Source organism: Lipomyces doorenjongii (genome assembly GCF_038497915.1).
Source record: "Lipomyces doorenjongii strain NRRL Y-27504 unplaced genomic scaffold V1508scaffold_37, whole genome shotgun sequence".
NCBI classification, from domain to species: domain Eukaryota; kingdom Fungi; phylum Ascomycota; class Lipomycetes; order Lipomycetales; family Lipomycetaceae; genus Lipomyces; species Lipomyces doorenjongii.
In genome coordinates this window covers 37,252-62,817 of record NW_027118104.1, presented here as the reverse complement: position 1 = coordinate 62,817, position 25,566 = coordinate 37,252, and the positions used below count along the sequence as shown (strand labels likewise).

At 46.1% G+C, this 25,566-nt stretch overlaps 11 protein-coding genes across 11 annotated transcripts; 7 read left to right on the top strand and 4 right to left on the bottom strand.

Annotated features, from left to right (window-relative positions):
• Nucleotides 1–281: 281 nt before the first annotated feature.
• On the bottom strand, nt 282–2,504 carry V1508DRAFT_462750 (uncharacterized protein). The gene is made up of 3 exons (XM_066942846.1): nt 1,630–2,504; nt 1,284–1,576; nt 282–1,231 (listed from the first exon to the last, which is right to left on the bottom strand). Exons 1-3 carry the CDS (start codon nt 2,265–2,267, stop codon nt 663–665), a joined length of 1,500 nt encoding a protein of 499 aa, XP_066794845.1. The 5' UTR covers nt 2,268–2,504; the 3' UTR covers nt 282–662.
• V1508DRAFT_462749 (Metallo-dependent phosphatase-like protein) lies at nt 2,462–4,290 on the top strand. Its single transcript, XM_066942845.1, has 6 exons — nt 2,462–2,736; nt 2,812–2,980; nt 3,051–3,121; nt 3,180–3,434; nt 3,490–3,628; nt 3,677–4,290. The coding sequence occupies exons 1-6, from the start codon at nt 2,721–2,723 to the stop codon at nt 3,978–3,980; spliced, it is 954 nt and encodes a 317-aa protein (XP_066794844.1). The 5' UTR covers nt 2,462–2,720; the 3' UTR covers nt 3,981–4,290.
• On the bottom strand, nt 4,188–6,029 carry V1508DRAFT_372776 (Pre-mRNA cleavage complex II protein Clp1-domain-containing protein). Its single transcript, XM_066937511.1, has 6 exons — nt 5,984–6,029; nt 5,838–5,924; nt 5,039–5,783; nt 4,728–4,979; nt 4,493–4,679; nt 4,188–4,444 (listed from the first exon to the last, which is right to left on the bottom strand). Exons 1-6 carry the CDS (start codon nt 6,014–6,016, stop codon nt 4,339–4,341), a joined length of 1,410 nt encoding a protein of 469 aa, XP_066794843.1. The 5' UTR covers nt 6,017–6,029; the 3' UTR covers nt 4,188–4,338.
• Nucleotides 6,030–6,935: 906 nt separating this feature from the next.
• On the top strand, nt 6,936–8,326 carry V1508DRAFT_420346 (vacuolar protein sorting-associated protein 26-domain-containing protein). Its single transcript, XM_066940735.1, has 2 exons — nt 6,936–7,327; nt 7,381–8,326. Exons 1-2 carry the CDS (start codon nt 7,111–7,113, stop codon nt 8,046–8,048), a joined length of 885 nt encoding a protein of 294 aa, XP_066794842.1. The 5' UTR covers nt 6,936–7,110; the 3' UTR covers nt 8,049–8,326.
• A 496-nt stretch (nt 8,327–8,822) lies between these two features.
• V1508DRAFT_420339 (Golgi apparatus membrane protein TVP15) lies at nt 8,823–10,194 on the top strand. Its single transcript, XM_066940734.1, has 7 exons — nt 8,823–8,980; nt 9,107–9,144; nt 9,202–9,208; nt 9,263–9,314; nt 9,370–9,438; nt 9,490–9,562; nt 9,619–10,194. Exons 1-7 carry the CDS (start codon nt 8,909–8,911, stop codon nt 9,725–9,727), a joined length of 420 nt encoding a protein of 139 aa, XP_066794841.1. The 5' UTR covers nt 8,823–8,908; the 3' UTR covers nt 9,728–10,194.
• A 122-nt stretch (nt 10,195–10,316) lies between these two features.
• V1508DRAFT_420338 (uncharacterized protein) lies at nt 10,317–14,242 on the top strand. Its single transcript, XM_066940733.1, has 4 exons — nt 10,317–10,488; nt 10,562–10,884; nt 10,942–11,082; nt 11,132–14,242. Exons 1-4 carry the CDS (start codon nt 10,425–10,427, stop codon nt 14,030–14,032), a joined length of 3,429 nt encoding a protein of 1,142 aa, XP_066794840.1. The 5' UTR covers nt 10,317–10,424; the 3' UTR covers nt 14,033–14,242.
• A 1,498-nt stretch (nt 14,243–15,740) lies between these two features.
• On the top strand, nt 15,741–18,067 carry V1508DRAFT_420336 (uncharacterized protein). The gene has a single exon (XM_066940732.1). It carries the CDS (start codon nt 15,943–15,945, stop codon nt 17,860–17,862), a length of 1,920 nt encoding a protein of 639 aa, XP_066794839.1. The 5' UTR covers nt 15,741–15,942; the 3' UTR covers nt 17,863–18,067.
• A 565-nt stretch (nt 18,068–18,632) lies between these two features.
• V1508DRAFT_440367 (uncharacterized protein) lies at nt 18,633–19,837 on the top strand. The gene is made up of 2 exons (XM_066942253.1): nt 18,633–18,981; nt 19,100–19,837. The coding sequence occupies exons 1-2, from the start codon at nt 18,834–18,836 to the stop codon at nt 19,606–19,608; spliced, it is 657 nt and encodes a 218-aa protein (XP_066794838.1). The 5' UTR covers nt 18,633–18,833; the 3' UTR covers nt 19,609–19,837.
• An 829-nt stretch (nt 19,838–20,666) lies between these two features.
• Nucleotides 20,667–22,413, top strand: V1508DRAFT_420331 (cyclic nucleotide-binding-like protein). Its single transcript, XM_066940731.1, has one exon. The coding sequence runs from the start codon at nt 20,834–20,836 to the stop codon at nt 21,923–21,925; it is 1,092 nt and encodes a 363-aa protein (XP_066794837.1). The 5' UTR covers nt 20,667–20,833; the 3' UTR covers nt 21,926–22,413.
• Nucleotides 22,414–22,914: 501 nt separating this feature from the next.
• On the bottom strand, nt 22,915–24,139 carry V1508DRAFT_420328 (Rieske [2Fe-2S] iron-sulfur domain-containing protein). The gene is made up of 2 exons (XM_066940730.1): nt 23,902–24,139; nt 22,915–23,502 (listed from the first exon to the last, which is right to left on the bottom strand). The coding sequence occupies exons 1-2, from the start codon at nt 24,002–24,004 to the stop codon at nt 22,949–22,951; spliced, it is 657 nt and encodes a 218-aa protein (XP_066794836.1). The 5' UTR covers nt 24,005–24,139; the 3' UTR covers nt 22,915–22,948.
• Nucleotides 24,140–24,956: 817 nt separating this feature from the next.
• V1508DRAFT_356898 (histone-fold-containing protein) lies at nt 24,957–25,466 on the bottom strand (the record flags this gene model as incomplete). The annotated part of the gene is made up of 3 exons (XM_066937008.1): nt 24,957–25,024; nt 25,079–25,163; nt 25,218–25,466. The coding sequence occupies 3 exons, from the start codon at nt 25,464–25,466 to the stop codon at nt 24,957–24,959; spliced, it is 402 nt and encodes a 133-aa protein (XP_066794835.1).
• Nucleotides 25,467–25,566: the final 100 nt, after the last annotated feature.

Sequence of the window (25,566 nt, the reverse complement as noted above, 5' to 3'; positions counted from 1 at the left end):
GTGTCGCTGCATGGTGCGTATAAGCTGAGCACAGCCGGCAATATCAGCGCCTATTGAGGGACAGTCGCCTGAGATTCTGATTAGAGGTACAGATGTCTCGTATTGGTTCGCGGTGGAGATAGCTAGTGTTGGGATTGTTTGTTCAGTTGCTCTTTGTTCCTGACAGGAGGAACTCAAAGTGCCATGGGTCAGACTGATAATGCGAGATCAAAACGACTAGCCCTGATGAAGTGCAGGAGGAGACGATTGGTGATGTATAACAGAATCATAAGTCTGTATTAGTGGGACATATAGAATAGAATTATATTATAGACAGTATAATCATAAAGAGTTCAATTGAAGTTTTGGTATATGAATAGTATCCAAAACTTAACTATTATCATGTCAGGAGTCAAGAACACCAAGGTCACAAATCGCCGGAATTGATATACTAAAATCTTGGGTGAATCAAAACCATGAGTTGCATATAACTTCTTAATCTGCAAGGTCATAATAAAATCTACAAGTGGCAGAATAGTACATAATGGTAAAGCGAAGAAAGAATAGGGCAAAGCAACCCGAAAGCAAAACGAACCATTAACACATAGCCAAAGGGGTACTGTACATTTTCGTCATGATATCATATACGCACTAGCGAACTTGCAGAAATGGACTAATCACTTCTACTGTTCCGTCTTCATCTGACCGCTACGAATCTGAGCTAACGTGTCTTCCACAATCTGCAGCAAGCCTTGCGACGTCGACGATGTCCTTTCGTCGCTTCCCTCCATCTGGGATCCTGATCGGCTCAAACCTGACTTCTCAGCAACTGCAGCAATATCGATGTGCAATTTCTTCACGCTCCCATTGTGTTGCCTTTGGTCATCTGCTTCCAATTCCCCGTCTCTCATGCGTTTCAATATCCTTTCTATAGAAAGCGGATCGTCCTGCGCTCTAGGTTGTATCAAATCGGATCTAATGCGCTCTTTCCGTCGGCCACCGCCCGGTGTAGCGCCAGTAGTAGCACCGTTCTGTGGGGGTAGCGGTAGGTCGTCGAGAGGGTCATCTAGATTACGCTTTATCCTAGGGTGGATACGACGCATTTGACTTTGTCGCTCCACAATAACGAGAGCCGGATCGCGGATAACCTTTTCATTTTCAATATGCCTTCGAGGTGTCCCGGCCTTCATTGCCACAGTGTCTAAGAATGTCGCACCAAGTGGAGGATCAATTTCTTGTGGCGGTCGGAATGCTAAGGGTTCATTAAAACTGGTCATCTAACTAAGTGATTAATTAATACATACGATATATGGGCAGCGGGTTATCATTGACAAAATCTTCCGCTCTGATCTCACGAGTAGGACCTGGAACGGGATAGGTAAGTGGCGCATATGCCATTGGCGAATCACTTGGTTGATTATAGACTTCCTTAGATGAAAGGCCAGATGACATCGGTTGAGATTGTCGCGTGCCAGTCGTGATGTTGCGGTGAGGTTCTACTGGCCGATATGACGGAGTTGTAGTATGGTATTCTGATGGAGATACATAATGTGATCTTCGATCGGGAGATACCGACCGCTGCCGGTTCCTAGACCAGCTGAAACATATTAATATTCATTGAGTAATAGTAACAGCAGTTTATCAACCTACTATGGATCATTTCGTGAATTCCCGTAGCGTTGACTAGACGACGGCAGATCTGAGGATAATGGAGCATATGAGCTTGGAGCAGGTGGTAAATAGCTTCTGTCACTTCTGTCATCCCTTCTCGAGTACTCAGAGGAGTAATATCCTCGCGAGAAAGACGCCGATGCTGGATGGGAAACACCAGCTGACCATAGTTCACTGGGTTTGTAACCGGCAAAACTCTCCCGGGTCCGTGAATAGGGTTCAGGCGGCGCGCCGCTGTATTGGTATGGTGGTCGGGAGGATGACGATGCGGATGAGGACGATGAAGGTGCTGAAGGATTATAAGGCTGTGGAACATATTGATCATTCCGATCGTAGTATAATGTTGAGCGACGGTCATCATGACTTCCCCTGCGATCATTGTATGACTGTCTCTCTATGTACCTCTCCGGCGCATATGCCCCTCTCTCTGCATTGTATCCTCCGCGGTCGTCATAAGATGACCGTCCATACTTAGCAGATAAAGGAATCGCACCGGTTGGATTCGCAGGCGGCGAGTAGATCGAAGTTGATGTGGCAGGCGGCCAGTGTGTGGGATACGGTGCTTGATGCGACGACGCTGGCGGCGATTGCGACCGTTGAGGATAATACGCGCTCATGTTGGCTGCAGATCCTCACAACAGTACGTAGTTGTAGAAGCTCTCGTTAAAAAAAATCGGGGCGCGACAACCTGCTGGTGTTTGATCTGCTTGCTTGTTACGACGATGATGGACGCGGGCGATTGAACGTTAAGGTTAGCGCAGGCATTGCCCTGGCTAGCGGCGTAGAGCTAACAAGCCCTAAATGTCCGTATCACCCGCCAAACAAGCAACAGGATTTGATGAAGATCGTAAATGGTATAGGTTTATTATTATATTTTGGCTGATACGGAACATTACTTTTCTGTTCACACCCTGACTTTTGGTCGGTTCAGTCACTGTGGTTTGCCCGGACGCTAAATTTACATATCCACGTGGTGGTGTGCTCACACGTGAATCATCTGCAATCAACTCGAAACGCAATACCGTGAGACGTCACTATTTCAGCAATAATTTGACATCAGGGGCCCCGGAATGCCGGGATTGACGAGTATGTCTATCACAGCCTCTGCAAATTTTGCTGGCAGTTGTTTAATCAGAGTGGATCAAGCTTACAAAAGTGTAGACGGAGGGACCATTGATCTCGATGGCTGCATTGAGCGTCTCTATAGGCGAGAACTATTAGCCGAATCTGTCGTCGAGGCCGTTTGTGCAAAGGCCAAGGAGTTGTTAATAAATGAGAGTAATGTCATACATATAAAAGCGCCGGTGTCGGTTGTAGGCGATATTCATGGGTACGTTGTTCACTGAGCCTTTGTACCGAGTTTTCTACTATAGTTGAAAACATTCTAACGAGAAGACAAGACAATTCTTTGATCTTATAGAATTATTCAGAGTAGGAGGATTCCCGCCTCAAACTAATTATTTATTTTTGGGTATGTTGTGATAGAGGATATGTGAGATCGAAAGTAATTGACCTTCTTGCCACTTTAGGGGATTATGTCGATCGAGGATATTTCAGCATAGAAACTATATCACTGTTAACATGCCTAAAATTGCGATACCCAAACCGTGTGTATTTGGTAAGGGGAAACCACGAGTCTCGAGGCATATCCCAAAATTATGGATTTTATAGCGAATGTAAGGCCAAATATGGCAATTCTAACGTCTGGAATTACTTTACGGATATGTTCGACTACTTGACATTGTCAGTGGTCATTGATGACCGTATATTTTGCATTCATGGAGGTATGGTGCTAGCTCAGCGTTAGCATATGGAGGTAGCGTTGCTAATATATCCTAGGCTTGTCACCGAATGTGCATTCGATAGATCAAATTAAAGTCGTTGACAGATTCAAGGAGATTCCTCATGAGGGACCCATGGCAGATCTCGTCTGGTCAGACCCTGATCCTGATAAAGAAGACTTTGGGATATCAACAAGGTACGAATATCAGATGTTGCTCAAAATTTCATATGCTAATAATTGTAGGGGTGCTGGATATACATTCGGAGCCGAGATAGTCAAGAAATTTCTCCACGTCAATGACATGGTGCACATATTAAGAGCTCATCAACTATGCGATCAAGGGTTTCAAGTTTTGTTTGATGACCGTCTTTCGACAGTTTGGTCTGCTCCTAACTATTGTTATCGTTGTGGTAATATGGCGTCTGTTCTTGAAGTCAGTGATAGTGGCGAAAGAACGTTTAATGTGTTTGATGCTGCTCCGGAGAACGAAGAGTATCGGGAACAGCAAGCATTACAGCACAATACCATGACTGAATATTTCTTATAGTGTTTACATGATATGCAATGTTGTGAATCTCTCGTAGGTTGTTTGTACGGTGACTCATTCTTGGCGCAGGGATTCGTCTTTTTATGTAGTTTTAATTACACATACGTTTGTTTTTAACGGAAGATTGTATTTATATGTTCATGTACGATGGGAGTTATGAACACTTTATTTGATTTATGTCGCAGTTGCATTGGTGACGTCATATGGGTTTGCACGGTTACTGTACGAAATTTTTGATGTTTCCTGCATAAATTACATGATAGGTCCTTTGAGTCTTACCGCTGTCTTATTGTACAATACAAGCACATCTATAAATTCACAGGTTCTATAGTAACAGCAAAATTACCGTTTCTGCTCGTTATTCTAGATAGTGATACGAGCCCATGAGAAGCACCTGAGATGGCAAACGTGCTTGAATGGGCATTAGAACCTTCACTTTCTTCTTGGTTTCATCAATATCCAATCTATACACGTCAGTGAAAGAAACGTCATATCAGTCAGTCTCGACTTACATATTCACAAAGCCCATTACGCTCGCCTCCGCGATATCATCCTCAGCGTCCTTGACACTCGCATGTAGCACCGCCAAAATCGCATTCTGTAAAGCAGGTGATACGTCCACCTTAGTAACTAGCGAAAGCAACGCCGTTGTCTCGTCGGACCCTATTGGCAAAGCTGATGAGCTTACCAGATGTGACTCTGTATAGGAGTTAGTTATATGTTGACGTCGTAGTTACTGGGACTTACGTTCGCTTCGTTTATATACAGTAAGAGCAGAAATGTCTGCAGTAATTGTAAAGGCGGACAACGCAGTTTTCGGTGGCCCATAGAAGTACTGCTTTATCATGCGTCGTTGTATAGATCTCAGATATGTGGCATCGTGCTCAACAACTCCACCCGATCGTTGGACTTTCACTACTGTAATTTGTTTCCTTGGCTGATATCGCTTCAAAAGGTCGTTATATAATCGTTCATTTCCAATAGTCACAATGACGTCAACTATCCTTTCATTAGCCATTTCACTCATATCGGCATTGGAAATGGAAATGAGTGCACACCTGATAGATCAGCGACAATGGAATCAATTAAATCATAGCCCACTTTCTGGTCTATTATACCTGCAGCGTCAATGATGCAGCCTGAAACTCGTGCTTTATGATCCACTGCCAATCGTGACGAAATCGCAATTGATAACTTCGAAACCAGAGATTTGTAGAACCGAATATTATCCGTTGGTGAATCTGATCCGAAATAGTACACTGTTGGATTCTTAGGAGGAACATGCATTGGCCCTGTAGTAGCGCTTGATCCCCACGAGTCCTCTTCCTCAATGTCCATCATGGTCGAAAACGAAGCCGCTGAAATAGTACCTGGAAGGCTTAGCATTCCTTCCTTCGGGTCCAAGCTGACGACCATCGGACTGCGACCCATCTTCACGGCGTACGCTGTTAATATTTTAGCAAGTGTAGTTTTTCCTGAACTCCGAGAACCTATAATCAAAACTCGTGGTCCTTCTCCTTCTTGGGCAGATCCGAATTGGCCCATGTCAACTTCTTTCATTACTTCCTTCTTGTAATGTGCATCCTTATCTGCAGCCTGCATACGTAGCTTCTCCAAAGCAAAGTGTAGATTTGCATAGCTACTCATGACTGATTCTTCAGATATATATTCCGCCAAAGGGTCCCCGGACCATTCGAATCGGCAGCCTCGCCAGGTGAACATGCTCAATTTCGTGGCCGTGAATGCGTACGTTGGACCAACTGCAAGCTCCGTGCCAAAGATCTCTGCATTGCCTTGCAGCACCTATACGGAATCCATCAGTAAGCGGTCGGTATAATCAGAATCGAGCTAAGTTACCTTGACTGTGACGATCGAATCAAGTCCCACCTCGAATCGCCATTCAGTCTCAGGTCGGAGATCCACTGTGGTAGTGGTAACGCCAGACTAATAGAGGCGTCAGTTAGTATGAAACTTGGCTAGCAGTACCAGTTGATATCATCTACCTGTCCAGCAGAACTTAGGCCTGGAAGATCCATTGCTGCGGTCTTGATCGAATGTTTGTTGCTAGATTATACGCCGCGCTAATTGCCGCCATGGCAAGCGGTTGCAGTTTAAAGTTTAACGGTTCACCAAGGCTAACCTCCTCCCTCTTTCCTAAATCTTGCTCTTCTCCATAAAAATTTTCTCTCCTATACTGAAACGCCCAACGGCGTGTGTCGTTTGGCAAAATTTTCTCCTATACGCAGGTTCAGGAATTGAGATCTAGAATTCTTCCATGTTTGGATTATATTATGCTTTGCGCGTTAATAAATTAAATTTCCAGGACTTCTGCAATCCAATTGAGACACAACAGTTTTGCGGCTCCTAATGATATTTTCAGAATAATGAATCCTATGACGATAGATTTATGACATTCACACTTGTTTGAGATGTGAAATGACGTCTGTGATGATTGCACTTAAATCATTTTCTTCACTTTCCGAGGAATATTCATTATTCTGATCGTCGCGATGCCGTTTAGAAATCTTGACATAGGTAGAAGCAATGATTGTCGCTCTTCCTAACGACTATCCGCCAATTGGATGTAAACGGTTTGTCAGAATGCGACGCAGCTAGAAGACCAGGTGAGCAAATGTGGGTAGAGTATTCAAAAATATGCACACTGCCGCTTAGGATATACTGTGTAAAGTGCCAGTGAGCATGAACGGTTTACTCCCACCTGCGCTACCAAATAGAGATTAGATTCATGTCTGCGTGGAATATGTTCCAAAGGTTAATTATTGCTTCAGAAAATCATTCCTCAGACCAACGAATTAGCATTAATCATAAATTAACTTACTATACAATTGCCCATCGTTAACCCTAACCCTATACGCTCACGTGTTCTGTTAGAGTGACTCGTTGTTTAACCTTCAAGTCAGCATCGTTATCTCGCATCCAACCGTCAAAAGCACTCAGGACAGCCTCGCCCACGTACCAACGTTATCAGTATCGTGCAACAATCGCTATATACCGCTGTGTCAGTATCTAAACATCGATACGATTGCGAACTGAACCAGATATCGTAATTGACGCAAACAGGTTAAGGACGAGATAATTACCAAGCGACTTTGTCTACATCGGATGCATAATGGCTCTCTTTTTCAAATCTCCGCTCGACATCGAAATTCGTCTTGACGGTGAAGACCAGCGAAAGCACGTCGATGTGCGCCTGGACAAGCGACGCAAGGAGAAAGTGCCCTTGTTCGTAGACGGAGAAACTGTAAAGGGTACCGTCACTGTCAGGCCCAAGGATGGACGCCGACTAGAGCATATTGGAATTAAGGTCCAGTTTATCGGAACTATCGGTATGTATTTGTGCGACATATGTAGAGTAGCTTCTGGCTTACAGCTACTATAGAGATGTTCTCGGACAGAGGAAATACCTATGACTTCCTTACACTGGGGCAGGAACTAGCGGCGCCAGGTGAACTCCAGCACCCAGAATCGTTTGACTTTGAATTTAAGAATGTTGAGAAACAATTTGAAAGCTACAATGGTATCAATGTCCGATTACGATACTTTGTTCGAGTGACAGTTGGTCGCCGGATGGCGGACGTTATTCGCGAGAAAGATCTCTGGGTGTACTCTTACAACATCCCCCCAGATACGGTCAGCTCTATCAAAATGGATGTCGGTATTGAAGACTGCTTGCACATTGAGTTCGAATACTCAAAATCCCGATACCATTTGAAGGATGTTATTGTTGGACGTATTTACTTCTTGTTGGTTCGATTGAAAATTAAGCATATGGAACTATCGATTATCAGACGTGAAACTACCGGTACGCCACCAAATCAGTACAACGAGAGTGAGACTTTGGTCAGATTTGAAATTATGGATGGCGCACCTGTTCGAGGGGAGACAATTCCGATTAGATTGTTCCTAGGCGGATTCGACCTGACTCCTACATACAGGGATGTCAATAAGAAATTCTCTACGCGCACATTCTTGTCACTGGTTCTCATCGACGAAGATGCGCGTAGGTATTTCAAGCAGAGTGAGATTGTGTTGTACAGACAACCTTAAGTAGTCGCATGTGTACTTTTTGTCTCACATGATAATATTTTACTTTATTGGATTACCTTGTGTTAGATGGGTTCATGAGTGCATGTAATGTTCTGTGTAATGGGGGTTGATTTCCGTAGCTTCATTTACTATAATTTAAAGTGATAATCGACATATCTTTCGCTATGAGAAAGTCTTGGTGATTTCTCCTGGTCAACTATATGTTTACATAATCTGAGCTAATATGCGTCCAATGGATACGTGTCGGTAGAATTAGCGAAACCAAATTTACGAAACCACGAGTGTTAGGGCTGTGTAAGTTTTCGATCTAAAATCAAACCGTAGAAGTGATAAGTGCTAGTCAAATCATTATTGTATACAAGAGCATCTCATTTTATAGATAGCAAAGTAGTCCGCTCTCCCACTTTTTCGTGGTACAATTTAATTTTTCCTGCAACGCGCACCTGAACGGATAAAATTAACTAGTCAATAAATAATAAACTTTGCATATTGCGAATATTGTGAATATTCGCAAGTTATGGCCAATAATTTATTCGCAATCCAAATTTTCTGCTTATTATATTCGTATGTTTTATTCGCAGCGAATATTCGTAACAGCCCTATGTAACCATGAAATTTATGATCCTAATTGCAAGCATATTCTCCAAGGTCGTAAGCGCATTCTCCATGATGGTGTTATGTTATGCGATAAAGGTAGCATGCCCGAAAGGGTTTAGCGTAATGCTCTGGTCTCGTTGCTACGTCGCCGTCGTCGTCGTCGTCTTCAGGCCTAGTCGTCACCAACTAGAACATAGTTTTCAAGTTATTCGCCTGTATACTGCCTATCCAATAATCGGAACCAATTTTAGATAACAGTAGCAATGGGCTTTTTTGATCAGGATAGTATTGCCAGTCCATTCAGAATTGTCAATCTCGTCATTGGCGCTCTGATGGTAAGTTTTTGTCCCCAGATAAGTGTCTCGTGCAAGCATTACGTGAACATCTCGACCACTCAATTGAGCACGGAGGCAATTTCGTAAAAGTAGAACGTATTTCTCTAATGTCTAATCTTGGTTTAGGTCTTGGGTGGTATTGTGTCCTTCTTCCCTCTGGGATTGTGAGTGCCAACCTATTTAGTTTAGTTTCATATGATATATAGTAACATTGTCTTTAGCCGTACGGTACGCGAAAGCCATTGAGCTACTTAAATAATGAAAGTTGAATTAATATACTAGGTTGTCCTCGCTATTTACACGATCTTGTTCGGTGCTCTAGTTATAACAGCCGGTCAGTTTCGCTGCATTCATCAATTCACTAGAGCGGGTGCTAATTCTCTATGCAGAGTTTTCTATGCCCAGCCAGATTGCTCGATATGCCTCATTCCTGATGTCGTTCATTGGGCGTGGACTTTGTATGTCGCTGCTCTCTTAGGCCGTATGCGATAGGTACTAATCATGCCAAGTCTACATATTCATGGGTGCTCTTATTCTTGCTCCGGGTGCTCTGAGAATTGTTGGTGGTAGTGTCATCATGCTGTAAGCACCTGTCTCTGCTTATGAAATAAGTCTAACGAAGCTCACGTCGTTAACAGGGTTGGTGCTATTTTCATTGTTCTTGAGTTCACTCCGTCGATAGAACCGCCAACCAATATGCGCGGCGATGAGCCAGGATACGAGGCTCCAGTCGGCGAGACTGTCTAAGTCAGCAAACATACATTAAAGCAGAATACTTGATGCTAGAAGGTGTATGATTTCTATATTGAGCTTTGGATTTGAGGCGAGTTCATCATATCCTACATGTATCATAACAGTACAAGGAGTGTGCATCGTCACTTAACACACATAAATCACAAGCAGAGGCTGATAGGTGACATAATGGAGTATTCGTGGGTCGTAAGTAAAAGTGAAATTATTGTCTTTGGTCTCTTTTAACGTGTTCGTTACATTCATATCTTTGTATCATTTCTGTCTTCATGTATGTTGGATATTTTCATTCTTTTATACATATATTTATTTCTATTTGTTTCATTTGCATAGTGCTAGTTGCCGATTCTTTCAATCAGCTGGAAAATAGTTATGATCATAATCAAGATTTAAACGTGTGCCCGAAAACCTCTGGGGACACTATCGGCAGAATAGTTAACCTAATAAAGGTTTGAAGTTATCAGAATGTGTACTAGTGGAGCAGATTTATAGTGATAACTGCACAATGTGCATTAAAGTATAACTCTAATATACCTCAGCTCTACAAATTCGTCATGAGCCGCGTGTCGTCACGGCAAAATCTGAACCGCGCCCGGCGCCAAATTTCGACTCTATTAGGATTAGCTCCCGAATACCGGAAAAGAAATACATAATACTGGTAGTGATATACGAAGGGATCCTATTTTCCTAAGTGATGGGCGCTATAGCCAGTAGGCCGGATGAAACCGGCAGCGTATATCTGGCGGATCAAGCTCGCTGTGAGTATACTCTAAATATGCGCTTGAGATTTGGCTTCACACATCTGGTGACAGTGACTAATATATTCTGCAGTTACCATTACGAATATTCTAATTCAGAATCTAGATGGACAGTCTATAGTGCGGATATCGCCTACGACAGATGGCACTACAGCTGTTCTGGTTAGGGAGGAGAGTTCGCCAATGGTGGAATTCGTCCAAGATCTTGAACCACAAAGTATCACACCGATTCTGCCGAAATTACTGAACGAAGGAGGACTAGTATTCAAATTTTCGCTGTTCATAAATAACGCAAATTTTGAGGGGCTCTCATTAAATGGATTAACGTTTCTGAGCTCGACGAGCAATCAAGCCCTAGATGTGATGCTTACAAAGGAGTTACAGTCTGATCCCAATGCCAGTTTACCCTGAGTTTATAATTTATATCGTCTGATGCTAATTCTGAGTGTATAGATGCAAAACAGGGAGAACGTTGTGTTTATTGGAGATTATACCTCTAAGGATGGTGCAGTAATTGAGCTCGACTGGACATGGACCTGGAAGCCGCCGAGCGACATTAATGATCGCTTTAATGGGTGGAGAAATACATGCTGTGTATGTATTATGTTGTTAGCATGAAGTTAGCATGGTCTAATAATCACAGTTCGCTGAGTACAGCAAACGTGACCACAAGCTCAATATACTCGCGCGATTTTCTTTTTGGGTCCAAGATACCCCGAAATCTATATGGACGATTCCCCCTTCACCTCGAGAATTGATTTTCGCAAAGTTCCGATCGCCATCTTCTGTGGATGACACACTCTCACCGCTGGAACTATTACCGAGTGTGAGGCTCTCGAACGATCTCAGTCCTGGCGATCCGGCAATATTGTTTTTTCCCGAGACTAAAACGGGTGCATCTCCATCTAACGACAGCGCCTCTGTGCCTGTAGCCTCGGGATCGGTTCCGGCTACAGCTCCAGTAGCGTGTGTACGACCAACACCGGATGATCTATCACAGCCTGAGGATGGTCCCCTATTTCGCGCCACCGTTGCATCGCTAGAGAAGAAGACCGCATCGCTGAAGAATCTGGTCAAGCGCTTGCTGAAGCGAGCTATACAGGCATATGACGCGCAAGCTCATTATTGTGAATCATACGCTGCATTCCTAGACAATCTCCGTGACACCACTAATGGGCTACCGTCGTTTCAGCCGGCAGTCGATCATTACTTCAATGTTGTCGGTAGGGACTTACTTAGATTCGAACGCCAGAGCTGTATTGATTTGCAGACATTTGTCATCGAGCCATTGAGACGCTTATATGATGTGGATATCAAGGCTGCAGACGCGAAGAAGAGGGAATTTGAGGATGAGTCCCGGGAGTATTATTCGTGGCTAAGCAGATACTTATCTACGAAGTACGACGCAAAGGGCAAGAAAAAAACAGAGAGTAATTCAAAGTATCAAGATAAGCGGAAGAATTTCGAGTTAAAACGTTTCGACTATTATTCATACATTCAAGACTTGCATGGTGGACGGAAGGAGCAAGAAGTATCGTACCAGCTCAGTGCCTATGCTGATGCGCTGCTGAAACACTTTCTTGTCGTCTCGAAAGCGGTGCAGCTTGCTAAGCCACAAGTTGACAGTATGATTTTGTCTATGAAAAAAAATCGCGAAGCATGGAGTATACGCCGCACAGAACGCGAAGAGAGACGTCGTGCGTTGGAGATGTCTTCTATGCCGGAGCCAGTTATGGCGGCCATGAGCGGCGCTCCTACTGCGGACACTGGTCCTGGGCACCGTCGAAAACAATCTGAGGGAACCCAGGTAGAATCCCGGGATCAATTGCCACCTCTCACAACCACTATATCTAGCAACTCTGCGAGCGGTTATGGATTCGCGGTTTCTCCATCACCACAGCAGAGATTTAAGGGCATTCGAGAAATTGAAGAAAAGGATGGAGATTCTGATGCAGGTCGTCGCAAAGAAGGATTGCTGTGGGCAATGTCACGACCAGAGGGCCACTCAGATCCGCGAAACCTTAATAAACCTGGCTGGCACAAATTTTGGGTGGTTCTGGCTGGTGGCCAATTATGTGAATATTCCAACTGGAAGCAGTCGCTGGAACTTCATAACGATCCGATAAATTTAAAAATGGCCACAGTTCGCGAGGCGCGAGGTAGGGACCGGAGATTCTGTTTCGAGGTTATTACGCCTCAGTATCGACGAATTTATCAGGCAACCTCTGAAGAGGATATGTTCTCTTGGATTAACGTGATCTCCAACGCAATTACGAGCACGTTGGAGGGTACAGGTTCCATGCGCACAGTGCCACAGTTTCCTTCTGATGCGAGTATTAGCAGCGCACCAAGCGGCAGTGCAGACACGTTGTTTACGAAACCACCAACGACACCGACAGCTCGACGAGTAAGTCCAATGAACGGCAGTACGCATAAGCAGACGCGTACACCTCGTGCATATGCATCCGATGACAACGATGACGCTGAGACAGGAACGCAACCTCTTTCCGCTGTGTCCTCCAATAGTCAGAACTCTACTCTCCATGAGTCTACTGAAACTCTTATTCATAAATTACGCGACGCAGACCCCAATAACAGTATATGCGCGGACTGCGGGGCCACGGCGAAGGTAGAGTGGGTCTCAATTAATCTGATGGTCATTCTCTGTATCGAATGTAGCGGTCTCCATCGATCCTTGGGCACTCATATCTCGAAGGTCCGAAGTCTTACACTTGATACAGTATCATTTACGCCTGATCTTGTTGATGCGTTACTAGCTATCGGTAACACAAAAGCCAACTCAGTGTGGGAAGCTATGCCATCAGCAGTCGAAGCGAAGGCTACTCTTCTCACCGAATTAGCGTCTAATCAGCAGACGCCCGTGGTTCAACAAGCGGCATCCAGCACGCAGCCAACGCAAGTAGGCAGCGGCAGTGCTTCGTCTAGGCAGTCACGCCTGACCTTTATCACAAAGAAATATGTCGATCGCGCATTCGTTGCGCCTGTACCACACCCAAACTTGGCGCTTCGATCCTCAGTCAAGGGACAAGACATTTTGGAAGTTCTCAGAGCACTTGCATTTAACGCCGATTGTAACGCAAATGCTCTTGTCTCATCTTCCGCATCTTCTTCGTCTTCTTCCTCTGTGTCGTCGGCAATAGCTCCTGCGCACCCGATCTTTCTGACGGCCCTCTTACACGCACCGACAGATTCTCAGACGTTCCCGATCGCGGAGATCTTGGTGCAACACGGTACACATGTTCCAAACGACCTGCCACCAGAGGTTAGGTTATCTGGAATTGCAGCGGACTATTTGTACCGGAAATCTGGTCGTAGGACCGTGGATGTGGTTCCAAGTACACCTGTGGTGAGCTCGTCAGAAATTGCAAGTGGAAGCCCTGTCACCCCAGTCTCCTTGGCAGCAAATGATGGCAACAGACCGTCAGGACCATCATTGCCGATGCAAGATCAACTAAGCCGATTACAGAGAAAATTGAGTGTCGGATCGTCACGATTGCACGCACACACTTCCAAGTACGACTAATTTCATTTCAGGATATAATCTTAAGTTCGAACTTGTAATTTTGTATACTACTTTTGGGATGGTTAATACCGCACACATTTGTCTATTTTGTGTTTTGTAATTTATAATACGGGCATGCTTTTTTTCGGTGAGCGATGTGGGTGGATTGTGGTAAAGTACCTTCACTAATAGCTAATTAATATTGAATACAATAAATAACCTACATCACTGATACCGATATTCGGATCATTAGCGTAGGCTGACTTGCGAGAAGATTTGTAGCATATCAGACCTGCCCCGATTCCGGATCAGGTTCGAATATTCTCGTCGGCAGTAGCAAACTCGAATGTGTAAGTTTTCATCCATCGGGTCGGCTCCCCGAGAGTCACCTAGTCGTGGAACATCTTATTATCTATTCACTAGCATTTCAGATTTCAAAGAATCGCTGGTCGATAGACAGTGACGCAATCTTTCAAAGCATTCAAGTAGAGATCTGACACTGCGATCAATTGGATCAGAGCGCCTTGCTGACGACATCTATAGTAATTTTCAGGGATTCGGCAAGCAAACACGAACTTGGCGAATTTGTCTGCAGTGTAATCATGCCTTCAGTATTATATTCAACTATTCCCTGACAGATAAATCGCTCGCTAACCAGGTCATTTCGCAATTACCGCATTACGATTCAGATTAGATCAATGTAGACTCTCTATGCCCTATTTCAGTGGGCGAATTCGTGAAATTCAATCACAGCATAGCCCACCGATCTATTCACAAAAACTGCAGGACCATAATGATATCAATTATGGGACGACAAGTGTTGAATTTTGGCCTCATTTTAAACGCTACAGCAATTCTAGGATTTTCCCCCAGTGGCCAAAGCTGTTTGAGGCCACCTCTTCTGGATTAAAGGATAAATTCGTATATCTGGATTTGCTCACGTGAAGGGAGGATAGCGCGACTGAGGGTTCCTAACTTATGTGGATTGCAATGGATGGGTATAGACTAGACAATAACTACGTTCGATGGGGATGTCAAATGGTCCGACGGACTGCAGGGGCGCATCGCGCGACTTGAATTTTAGGGCAGGACAATCGATATGCATCTGCTAAGTCATCCCTATGGCAGGATGGCTGCCGACACTATAGACTGTTACATGGGCTCTTCTTGTAGGTACGAAAAGGAGTGAATCAAGTCGCCATTCGTCAAAAGCCTTGATGATACCTCGGGAAATAGGCGACAAGTCAACGTCAAAAATCCAGCAAATGAGCGCAAAGAAAGATTTGGAGCTTCACCCTAACCCGCTGATAATTTGGGGGTAAGTACCACCAAGGTGGCAGGCGCGTCTGCCTTCGGGAGAATACAAAAAAATACCAACTGCCGTGTCTTCGAGCTTCCGAAATATCAGATCCCCATGCCCTTATGCTTGAGATTCGGCGTGCGCGCTGGCCTACCTTTAAAAATAATGGATAGTGTATACTTTCGGATAAATTCATTGTCCAGATGCCTTAAATAGTTATGTCACGTTGTGCTATTTAACGGAGTGGTGCTACGAAATCTGTGAAAAGTTGCTTATTGACGCTTGAATTAATTGTGCGGCGCCTATGAGAATGTTAGCATAACAATCATTAATATTGAGTGTGCAGTATCCATTGAGTGTAGAAAATTTTAAAATTTCCTGTTAAATAAATCGAATTTTTTGTCTCAAAGAAAGATTTCTTCGTAAATGTGCTGGCCGACTATTTAAGTGGGACCGCGTTGATAACATCCGCTGCAGTACCACTTGTCACTGTTATCTGCGTTCGTACGTCCCTGCCTCCTCGACACTGCATTTCGCACGAAACTGGGTAAGCAAGAGGTCCTGTAACTCTACTCTCTTGCCACTTCATCTCGAGGTCCGAATTTTCTCTTTCCCAATAATTCCATAAATTATGCACGGCCAGAATCTTCCCACGCCCATGTGCCAGCCTTCGCCGCCGTTTTCCTGCGCTTTTAATGGCGCCGAAGCGATGTGCGACCCCTCGACAATCCAGGGCGTGTGTGCAGAATGCTGTTGCTGCTTCGATACGCCGTGTCTGGACGACACTCATTGTGAGTTTACGCCTTGCATCGACGAGCGCCACGACGACTGCGAAGGTGTCAATTGCCATATCGATGGCTGCGACGATGCGAAATGCGATATGGCGTGTGACGTGCCGCTGTGCGGACTTGAACCGCCGGGCTTGTCGCCGAAGGGAGACACTTGCTCGATGTGTTTGAGGACTATGTGGCCAGGGTCGGCAAGAAGCGCTACGTCGTCGTCGTCGATGACTTCAGTGTGCTCGTCAGTTAGTCAGAGTCCTGTGTCGACGCCAGTCCCTTCGCACCTGCAGGAAGACGGGAAATTCTGTCACTGGGGCGACGACTGTAAATTTGTCTTCACTTCGCCATCCGATCTGGATGAGCATTTGAGGACTTCTCATATTTCTTTTCTACGGAATCAGGACCTCCAACCGCAACAGGAACAGCAACAGCAACATGAACAGGAACAGCAACAGCAACAACGACAAAAACAACGACAAAAACAACAGCAACAACAACAACTTGAGCATAACATACAGCAGTTACAGGTTCAGGTTAACACGGCAAATGAGAGTGCGGGTTTGCCGTGTCGGTGGGATTCCTGTACGGTCACGGCTGAGGAACTTGACGCGCTGCTTTATCATGTCAAGAACGACCATATGGGTGGTAGTGTTGGGGCAGCCGCTGATCCCGCGATTTCAGCAAATACAACAGCGGCGCCGGTGATAGTTAATCCTGGAGCAGTACTACAGTGTCATTGGAACCACTGTGCTGATGCATCCATCAGTCCGAATGCCGTGGATGCACATATTCTAGGACATATGTCGAGATTGGCAGCTCCCCTGCATTGCGAATGGGATGCGTGCAATTTTACGACTCTTACGTCTAACTCCCTCGTCTCGCACGTTGTGCACGATCACGTTCCCTCTCAACAAGAACAAGAACAACTGCAGCTACAACAGATCTCGCACCAGCATTTGCAATCCTGTGCACACTCACATCATCACCAGGGCAACGCGCATTGCCCACTACAGCCGTCTCATCCACACACAGATTCCAGAGTGGAATCCAAGAACCACCACAAATGTCTGTGGTTAACAGACGGCAGGTTATGCGCGCAAAACTTCTCATCCACGCAAGACCTCTCCGAGCATATAATCGCGTCGCATGTCGGCTCTCGCAAGCAGGAATACACTTGCTTGTGGAGCGGATGCGAGCGAAGCACTCGTCCGTTCCAACAACGCCAGAAAATTATTCGTCACTTGCAAATCCATACACACAATCGGCCGTTTGAGTGCAGTATATGTGGACGGAAGTTCGCCGAGCAGTTAGTACTTACACAGCATATGCGCGTGCATTCGGGCGAGAGGCCCTACGCTTGTAAAGTGTGTGGGAAACGGTTCGCAGCGAGTACAGCGTTGTCGGTGCACCTGCGTACGCACACGGGTGAAAAGCCGTTGCAGTGCAAATGGCCTGGCTGCGGGAAGACCTTTTCTGAGTCGTCGAATCTCGCAAAACATATGCGCACTCATACAGCCGATCGGAGATTCAAGTGCGCCATTGAAGGCTGTAAGAAGGACTTCTTGCGTCACGACCAGTTGGTGCGGCATATGCGCACGCATGCGGATGGTTCAGACAGACAATGGAGCGAAGCTCGTAATGCACATGCGATGGTGCCTGTCAAGGCAGAGATTGGGGGACCACATAATATACTGAAACTCAAGGAGGGCAAGATACCGGCAATGGGTTACTGTTACACATTAGAGACGGGACTCAGCGTAGAGATATAAAGCAGTTTTCGCGCAATGCGGAGGTCATTAATCGCAAAAGTTTTGGTTTACGGAGTCTGCTTGGATAGGTATTATGTGGTTGATTGCTACTTGTGTGTGAATGATCTGCCATACGATCTTTTGCGGTGTGTGTTATATACATACACAGCATGTAAGAGCGAATAACTAGTGAAATTGGATAAATAGTAAAAAAAATACTGTACACCATTCCGAGTTACACCCCATTGCGTACTGGTGCAAGAAATTATACGGCGCTCGACAAAGAAGGGTCTCGCCATTTTGCAGACTGCATATGTCGAGTTGTTGTACGCAACCTCAGCCACCCAAAGCAACGACCCAGTCATTCTGCTTGTAGGCGGTGTAAGCACGGAGGAACTGGTCAACGGTCTGGTTCTGCCTCTCCATTCGCCAGTCGTTGTGTGAGTTCCATTCCGAGGAGGGTGCCCAAAGCGGTCTATCGACGGGAATTAGGAGCCACGGTCCGGCCATTTCCGTAACAAGTGAACAGACGCGGAATGACGAAGTTTACGCAATTCTCCGGCTTTCGATTATATGTCACAGTGCCGTGACCAATGAACGGTAGAACTGCCAGTAGAATAATGACAAAAGCAGCCGATATTTAAACACGGCCATTCGCACTCGGCTCGTACTCGGCTAAACTCTGCGCCACTGACGTATGTGGAGGCGGTGCATCAAGAGTGGTGGACCGTGAGTCACGCGGGCGCGGGCCCATTGAGGAAGTCATAACTATCCTGATCGCAGGTCTGTGCCAACAAGCCACTTGGCTTCTGTGGCTGGTAGCGGACAAAGTCCGCCACGTACTATATAAGTTGCCTGCCCGCGCATCCCGTCTTCCTTTACCTTCACAAGGGCATTTATTCCGCTTACTTTCTCACTCTCGATCTAGCATGTTACAATATATTTGCATGCGATAATAGTCTACATTAAGTCTCGTTCAGTCACTCGGCACCATGATGATCTCCTTGTTAGGGTCCTCAAGGGGCGAGCATGCTGCACCTCGGAATTCACATTCAAATTCCAGTCGACCTTCCCAGGTCTTTGCCTCCTGCGCCCTCATTTCCTCCGTGATAATTCTGTTTCTTCTTACAATTCCTATGAGTATGTTCTTCATTTGTCAAGGCTTTGCCGGTGTGTGAATCGGCAAGGTCAGACACTTTAGGAATCGGCCGTATCAATCGGTTGATCTGTGATCTGCCACCTTGCTAACGCTTTGTAGCCCTTCTGTCCTCAAAAGCAGTCGATATCGCGCATATTATAAGCAGTCCGGCACCTCCGGCCTCATCAGCACTATCCACCTCGTCGCTCGCGCTTAGACATGACACTCTTGCCCTCAAACAACCAAGTCACACACTATCGCGACAAACTGAACTTTCTTCACCCGATAATGAAAATTCGGACGAGTCCGCGCTAACACGACGTAACAGCTGGTACAGTAAGCCATCAAAGTCATGGTCGCGGTATCGTGCTAGACGATCAGCATTAATTTCGTCCCCGTCACCGGCGGCACGAGAGCACGACCACGACAACCGCAAGCCACGCACATGCGGTGAAAAGTCGACGACCGGCGAAGAGGATGAGGGACGTGGCGACAGCGATTGCCGACGCGTTTATGATCTACTGATTGATCCTCCTATGTTCTCGCCTCCCGATAAGCGCACGCAACAAGGATGGGTTGTACTAGTAGTTGGGGTTATTACCATAGTTACGGCGAGTTTGATGATGTGATAATTATATTTGGTCACCAGTTTATTTATTCGGAAATGTATGGGACATGGTTCGGAATGGATATGGTATTGGCGCAAGTTTTGATTCCAACGGGTATCTGGCGTATGCATTGTATATTATATGTTACATAGGAGAGGTGAGAATGTTATATACCTATCTTGAGAAGTGTTATATATATGTGTTTGAACTAGTAGAATTTATGTTACTATTCTTTGAACTGCCATTTGACTAGTTCCTTTGCCAAAAGGTGAAGCAGGATTAATTAATACCGGAGTAGAAACTGTGTTCTTCACGTGTTGCTAGCTAATGAAAGAGAGATTGACGGTCCTTGCGAGGCTATGCTGTACTCCTTCTCTGGAAAGTGGAAATGATGTGATACACAATTTTGTAGTCAATAAACCAAATGAACTAGAGAAATCGCAGAAACAGTACTTCCGCCCTACTAGAAACAATGCCACGATAAATTTTAGGTGCTGTTCTTGCGAGCGAGGCCAGCTGGAAGTAGAAGTGGTGGTCGATTCGCAGTTGAGACCATGGAGTAGAATAGGATCAGATATCGCATAAGGCAGGATAATCCTGATTCCTGATTGTAAGTATCGCTGTCTAGCCTTCAAGCTGCAGCTAGATTGCCGTAACCTGCTCAACATCTGTTGTCGCAGATGAGCTACAGAACTATCGTAGATGTCATAGGACTCGTGCATTTCTAGTCCATTTCCAGAGTTGCAGACCATCGTCTGTTTCTCTAAGGAGGTCCTAGTTACATCGTTCGTGTGTGAATCATTACATTACCACACGAAGATGCAGCTCAGAGCCAATAATTGCTGCGGAATTAATACTGAAATTAGCCCAGTTTTTTCGATATCTCAGCGCCCGAACTACAGGACCTGTAATAACCGGCGTAACCATGGATGGGAGTGCAGCCGTGCCATTGACTAAACTGCTGTGATGCGGATCTTTTAGGGTCCGTATCTCACAGGTCACAGTGAGTCACAGAATGGCGCCCCCGCCTTGTGCACTCCGCCGAAACGACCGCGGGCATCGTCACAGTCACTCTCACAGTTTCCTATCGACCTACCTGCTGCGTCTACCAACTCCTTATCGCATCCAAGCGAACAGTACTCCAATTGTGTAATTTACTGAGCACTATCGCCGATCAGCTCTTTCGGTTCGAGAGGAACCCGAATCTGCTGCATGAACAGCCTTCAACCCACCCTCAGTATAAGTCATGAGCTCGCCGGCACACGCACCCCCCGTCTTCTCGCCTCTCTTCTCGTTTCAGCCATCCGGCACCACAGCAGACTCGTCACACACAGAGGAGTCCGCGGCACATCCGCCCGACGCGCCGTCGCTTGCACCAGCACCCGCATCTACCACCGTCGGTCTCGAGGCCGTTCCGACGCCGTCGCCACCGCACCCCACAGACGAGAATGCCCCATCCGAACTCCGGTCGCTGTCGCCGCCGCAGACTCATGGCCATGATTCGCACTTTCCAATCAACTTCAACAAGAACCGACGCACGTCCGTCAGCGGTGAGAGTTTGTCGCCTGGAACATACAGCAATGTATGGCGTCCGCGGACGGTAGTCAAGACCCCGGAGCAAAACTCGCGTCTGAATCGTATTATCGCTCAGAACTTCCTCTTTAGAGGACTTGATGCCGAAGCGCTACAGACGATATTAAATGTGCTCGAGGAGAAACGGATTGCGGCGAATGTGACGATCATAAAACAGGGCGACGAGGGCGAGAAGTTTTATGTGATCGAGTCTGGAACGGTGGATTATTACATCAACGGGGACAAAGTTTCGTCAAGCGGGCCAGGAAGCTCGTTTGGGGAGCTCGCGTTGATGTATAATTCCCTGCGAGCGGCGACGGTTATTTCGACTTCACCGTGCGTACTATGGGTCCTTGATGGGACCACTTTCCGACGCATCCTGATGGAGCGAACGGCCTCGAAAAGGGCCATGTATGAACACTTTCTACGGGAAGTTCCCGTGTTGACGTCCCTAACCGACTGGGAACGGGCCAAGATCGCGGATGCGTTGAAAGCTGTGGAGTACAATGCCGGCGACGTCATCATCAAAGAAGGCGATGTTGGAGAGCATTTCTATGTTATCGAGGACGGCGAAGCAGAGGTTTACAAAGAAGGCGAGGGTAAAGTCACGGATCTTGTGAAAGGCGATTATTTCGGTGAATTGGCGCTGCTCAACGATGCGCCGCGGGCTGCGACTGTTGTCGCGAAAACGAACGTCCGTGTCGTGACTCTAGATAAGAGTGGGTTCAAGAGAATGCTTGGAGAGGTCATATTGAAGCAGAAATAGATATTTGTGAAAGATTGAAGGATTTGTTTAAAGATGGTTTGAAAGATAGGGATGAGTCTTGGTCTTTGTGTTTCATATTTTGTGTCGATGCGACTTACAAGCGGATTAATAGTATAAACCTGCTCACCAGATGGATGCGCTGTTCTTCTCAGCAGAAGCTTCGCCATGCGTTACCCCGCGTTTGCACGATTGTAGATTCGCGACTATGCAATTATCGTTATGTAGGCAGTCGGACATCCTCATGTTCTTCATTGCTCGTGCCTTATAAGTTTACACCATCTGAAGTCATGGTCTGATGTTCTTCTTGAAGAATGTTCAGTGATACAACGTCGTAATACACAGGCTCAGATGTACCCGATTGCATGTACAAGTCAGGAGGGTCAGGAGAGGTATACTTCTGCGTGTTTTTAGGCAGCCTCGCGGTTGAGCAACAATTATATGTAATAACGATGACAATGAATTGAGCCAGTTGATGGACTGCTTGGCCGATAAATGAACTAGTCTTTGCAAAAGGTTCCGCGACCGTCTTCACACATGTCTTAGTCAAACATATCCGCCTCGTGTAGCTTGCAGCGTACTGCCAAGTAATGCAGACGTGACCAGTGAATCCGCAAGTTTGACAGTCGTGACAGCTTCGACAGCATAGGGAATACAAATAGGCCTAGGACGTAATAGCTAACTAGAGTCAACAGCTTAGCTTTGAGTGCCTGCAGTATCAATCTCAATGAATTGAATCGATCCTTGAATTAAAGACATATTCAAGTTCTATATAACAAAACACATAGAAGCAAAAGATAATTCAATTAACAAGAGTATCCCAATTCCTCTTATCCTGTGCAAATCCTTCTCTGTGCTCAATCATAATCCAATCCATTGTTGGTGGTTTCTTCATTTTTGAAAATTATTACTAGTAATGCGCAAGTCTAACCGATAGTGAGAGACTCCTCGGATGAGAACTCGTACTCTGGAACTTCTAAGTTCAACGGAGCGGGGCCCTTTCGGATACGGCCGGCTAGAATCAAGTTAGTCATCCGATACAAAACACTGGACAAACTTATAGAACCGCTTACAGATATCATAGTGAGAACCGTGGCACGGGCAGAACCAACCACCGAAGTCACCAGACTCGCCAATTGGAACACAACCAAGGTGAGTGCAGACACCCAACATAACGAGCCACTCCGCCTTCTGGACACGGTCCTCGTCCGACTGCGGGTCACGCAAAGTCTTGATGTCGACCGCTCGAGCCTCGTCTATCTCGTGTGGAGTTCTGTGACGGATGAAGACGGGCTTACCACGCCACTTGATGATAACGTTCTTGCCCTCGGGAATACTGGCCAAATCGACCTCGACCTTGGCCAAGGCCAAAATGTCGGCAGACGCCGCCATGTTGGATAAGAAATCCTGTACGGTCGCCTTTGCACCTGCGGCGCTCAGCAGACCGAGTGACCCAATCATGAAGTACGAGTACACTCGCGAGTTGTCGTCGCCCTTGCCGTCCTTGGTGTAGTGGCTGAAGTCAGGGACCTTGTATGTGTTGTCGGTCGTGTAGAAGTTGGACGCGAATCGCTTCTGGTCTGCTTTTGTTAGCATTTCGTACGACCAGCAATCATAATTAAGGCCTTCCTTCGGAAGGCAGAAATCTTCATGTTCATGTGTCATCCATAACCGGTACTGCCGAGACATTTTAATGACATCGATAGTTCCTCCAAACACCAAGAACGTTTACTATAGGCCCTGTATCTGAATATCTTCCAAACATTCCGAATGCAAATAATTAACTCAGTCTGCAAGTGCATGCTCCATTGTCCACAATTCCCGGTAACCCTCAATTCTTGTCATAATAACTAAAAACTAAACATATTCAACTATAATCATATTGACAAACTTCAGAATTAATTTTCTCCATTCTGCGCATTGCATATTCGTTGCCAGACGTTTTCCGAAGGCCATATAGCAACTGAAAAACTACCTACCGAAGGAAGCGACTGATCGCGACGCTCGTCGGGCAACTTCCGAGCAGCCGAGACGGGAAGCGAGCACATTCTGTGTCGTCCTGATGATTGATCGAGACGCCATCGTTGGATGTGCGGTGAGCGGAGAGGTGAATGTGGTGGTGGTTGTGATCTTCCACAAGAGGGCAGCCCGAGGACGTCCGTTGGGCACGAACCTGGATTTAAGGCCCTCTCATTGGCTGGGGCACCAACGCGCAGTTTGACGTTTGCGTTCCCCCCGTCAACCCGAGTTCCCAATTATACCAATGGGCTACCACGCGTATATTAACAGCGACTCAAATATTGGCGAAGTGGCGTGATAATTTGTTATTTCTATATATTTGGGAGCTATGAGAATTTAGAGTGTTATTAGTCTGTGAACAGTGTACGCGCACATCTACTTCGGGGCACACTCCAATACTATGGTGGCTTTGACACTGAGAAATGCTTGCTATACGGTGACCTATGTATTCATTATACTATTCATTATATACTCCGTACCCACAGAGAAGCCCATACATACAAATATACACGTGATTTAGCCGATATATGGCGACTGGCCATCTATCAACATCCAAAATCCTATCCTATCGTACAATCGCAATATCATTGCAGTTCGCCAATTTCAGTTGTGGTCATCGAACCATGAACATGGTCTACAGTCTACCCACACGCAACATAGTCCAAATCCGCATAAGATAACCTAGTCCTCATCCATAGGATCGGCAGGAAGAACCACCGCAGCTTGCTGTCGAGACTCAGTTTGTCCTGGTATAGGCTTCATGGGGACTATTAACGTCGTCTGACCTTTTGGTAAGCTATGAACCGGAGGTGGTTTCGCTTTGTGAACAGATGTAATTGCCGTGCTTGGAATGGGAATGGCACCATCCGTGCCGGCTACGGCCGCAGGCTCGATATCCGGCATAGGATCACTCACGCCCTCTTCTTCGGCACGCGCTCTTCTGTCTTTGAGAACCTTGTGTAAAGGAATTGTCCGTGGGATGACGTCTATGTGGACGTTAGCGGCATTGTAATCATCAGACATTGCAAATATTATACTTACCGGATAAGAACTCCAGCTCGTCTAACTTGTGTACGGCATTTGCTATACCTGGAGTTAGCCGCAAACTTATCTCCCATATATAAGCAACGAACCCACCTAAATCCTTATAGTGCAATGTCTTTCTTCGATCGCTTCGCGACATATGTAGTCCTTGCTCGCACATATACTGGATAAACATCTCCTAATACTAGTTAGCTCGCTGGTGTATACCCTCTCGCTCTTGTTTACCACATACAGTCGCGACAGTAACTGCAAACGCAGCACTGTTCGAACATGCTCGCACATCCTCGTCTAGCTTGATTATCCTCTTCACGCGCGCAAGAGGCAATGACGCTTGTCCGGTAGGTGGCTGGGTGACAGACGTCGGGGTGACTTCCTTGTTGTGCGACTTCGGTTTTTTTTTTTCCGAGCTGCTTTTCGTACCATTTATTGGCGTGGTCGCAGCAGGGAGGTCGCCTAGTGGCTGCTTGTCGGCGCTGGTCATTGCGGTAGACGAATGCAGATAGGTGGAGTAACGGTTAGGAAGAGCGAGCTTATGTGGCCTGTCTTTGACCGACGTGGCAGGCGATCAGAGTGCTTCCAGA

Excerpts from the sequence above, each read along its gene's own strand:
- V1508DRAFT_462750 (XM_066942846.1), bottom strand. The coding sequence starts at position 2,267 with ATGAGCGCGTATTATCCTCAACGGTCGCAATCGCCGCCAGCGTCGTCG. Across the intron at positions 1,577-1,629 it reads AATTCACGAAATGATCCATA|CTGGTCTAGGAACCGGCAGC; the intron begins GTAGGTTGATAA and ends AATATGTTTCAG. Across the intron at positions 1,232-1,283 it reads TAACCCGCTGCCCATATATC|CATTCCGACCGCCACAAGAA; the intron begins GTATGTATTAAT and ends ATGAACCCTTAG.
- V1508DRAFT_462749 (XM_066942845.1), top strand. Across the intron at positions 3,122-3,179 it reads AACTAATTATTTATTTTTGG|GGGATTATGTCGATCGAGGA; the intron begins GTATGTTGTGAT and ends TTGCCACTTTAG. Across the intron at positions 3,629-3,676 it reads GACTTTGGGATATCAACAAG|GGGTGCTGGATATACATTCG; the intron begins GTACGAATATCA and ends TAATAATTGTAG.
- V1508DRAFT_372776 (XM_066937511.1), bottom strand. The coding sequence starts at position 6,016 with ATGGATCTTCCAGGCCTAAGTTCTGCTGGACAG. Across the intron at positions 5,925-5,983 it reads GCCTAAGTTCTGCTGGACAG|TCTGGCGTTACCACTACCAC; the intron begins GTAGATGATATC and ends CGCCTCTATTAG. Across the intron at positions 4,680-4,727 it reads TGTATATAAACGAAGCGAAC|AGTCACATCTGGTAAGCTCA; the intron begins GTAAGTCCCAGT and ends ACTCCTATACAG.
- V1508DRAFT_420346 (XM_066940735.1), top strand. The coding sequence starts at position 7,111 with ATGGCTCTCTTTTTCAAATCTCCGCTCGACATCGAAATTCGTCTTGAC. Across the intron at positions 7,328-7,380 it reads CCAGTTTATCGGAACTATCG|AGATGTTCTCGGACAGAGGA; the intron begins GTATGTATTTGT and ends CAGCTACTATAG.
- V1508DRAFT_420339 (XM_066940734.1), top strand. The coding sequence starts at position 8,909 with ATGGGCTTTTTTGATCAGGATAGTATTGCCAGTCCATTCAGAATTGTC. Across the intron at positions 9,439-9,489 it reads GTTCATTGGGCGTGGACTTT|TCTACATATTCATGGGTGCT; the intron begins GTATGTCGCTGC and ends AATCATGCCAAG. Across the intron at positions 9,563-9,618 it reads GGTGGTAGTGTCATCATGCT|GGTTGGTGCTATTTTCATTG; the intron begins GTAAGCACCTGT and ends CGTCGTTAACAG.
- V1508DRAFT_420338 (XM_066940733.1), top strand. The coding sequence starts at position 10,425 with ATGGGCGCTATAGCCAGTAGGCCGGATGAAACCGGCAGCGTATATCTG. Across the intron at positions 10,885-10,941 it reads AGTTACAGTCTGATCCCAAT|ATGCAAAACAGGGAGAACGT; the intron begins GCCAGTTTACCC and ends CTGAGTGTATAG. Across the intron at positions 11,083-11,131 it reads GGTGGAGAAATACATGCTGT|TTCGCTGAGTACAGCAAACG; the intron begins GTATGTATTATG and ends TAATAATCACAG.
- V1508DRAFT_420336 (XM_066940732.1), top strand. The coding sequence starts at position 15,943 with ATGCACGGCCAGAATCTTCCCACGCCCATGTGCCAGCCTTCGCCGCCG.
- V1508DRAFT_440367 (XM_066942253.1), top strand. The coding sequence starts at position 18,834 with ATGATGATCTCCTTGTTAGGGTCCTCAAGGGGCGAGCATGCTGCACCT. Across the intron at positions 18,982-19,099 it reads TCTTCTTACAATTCCTATGA|CCCTTCTGTCCTCAAAAGCA; the intron begins GTATGTTCTTCA and ends AACGCTTTGTAG.
- V1508DRAFT_420331 (XM_066940731.1), top strand. The coding sequence starts at position 20,834 with ATGAGCTCGCCGGCACACGCACCCCCCGTCTTCTCGCCTCTCTTCTCG.
- V1508DRAFT_420328 (XM_066940730.1), bottom strand. The coding sequence starts at position 24,004 with ATGGCGTCTCGATCAATCATCAGGACGACACAGAATGTGCTCGCTTCC. Across the intron at positions 23,503-23,901 it reads GCGATCAGTCGCTTCCTTCG|ACCAGAAGCGATTCGCGTCC; the intron begins GTAGGTAGTTTT and ends TAACAAAAGCAG.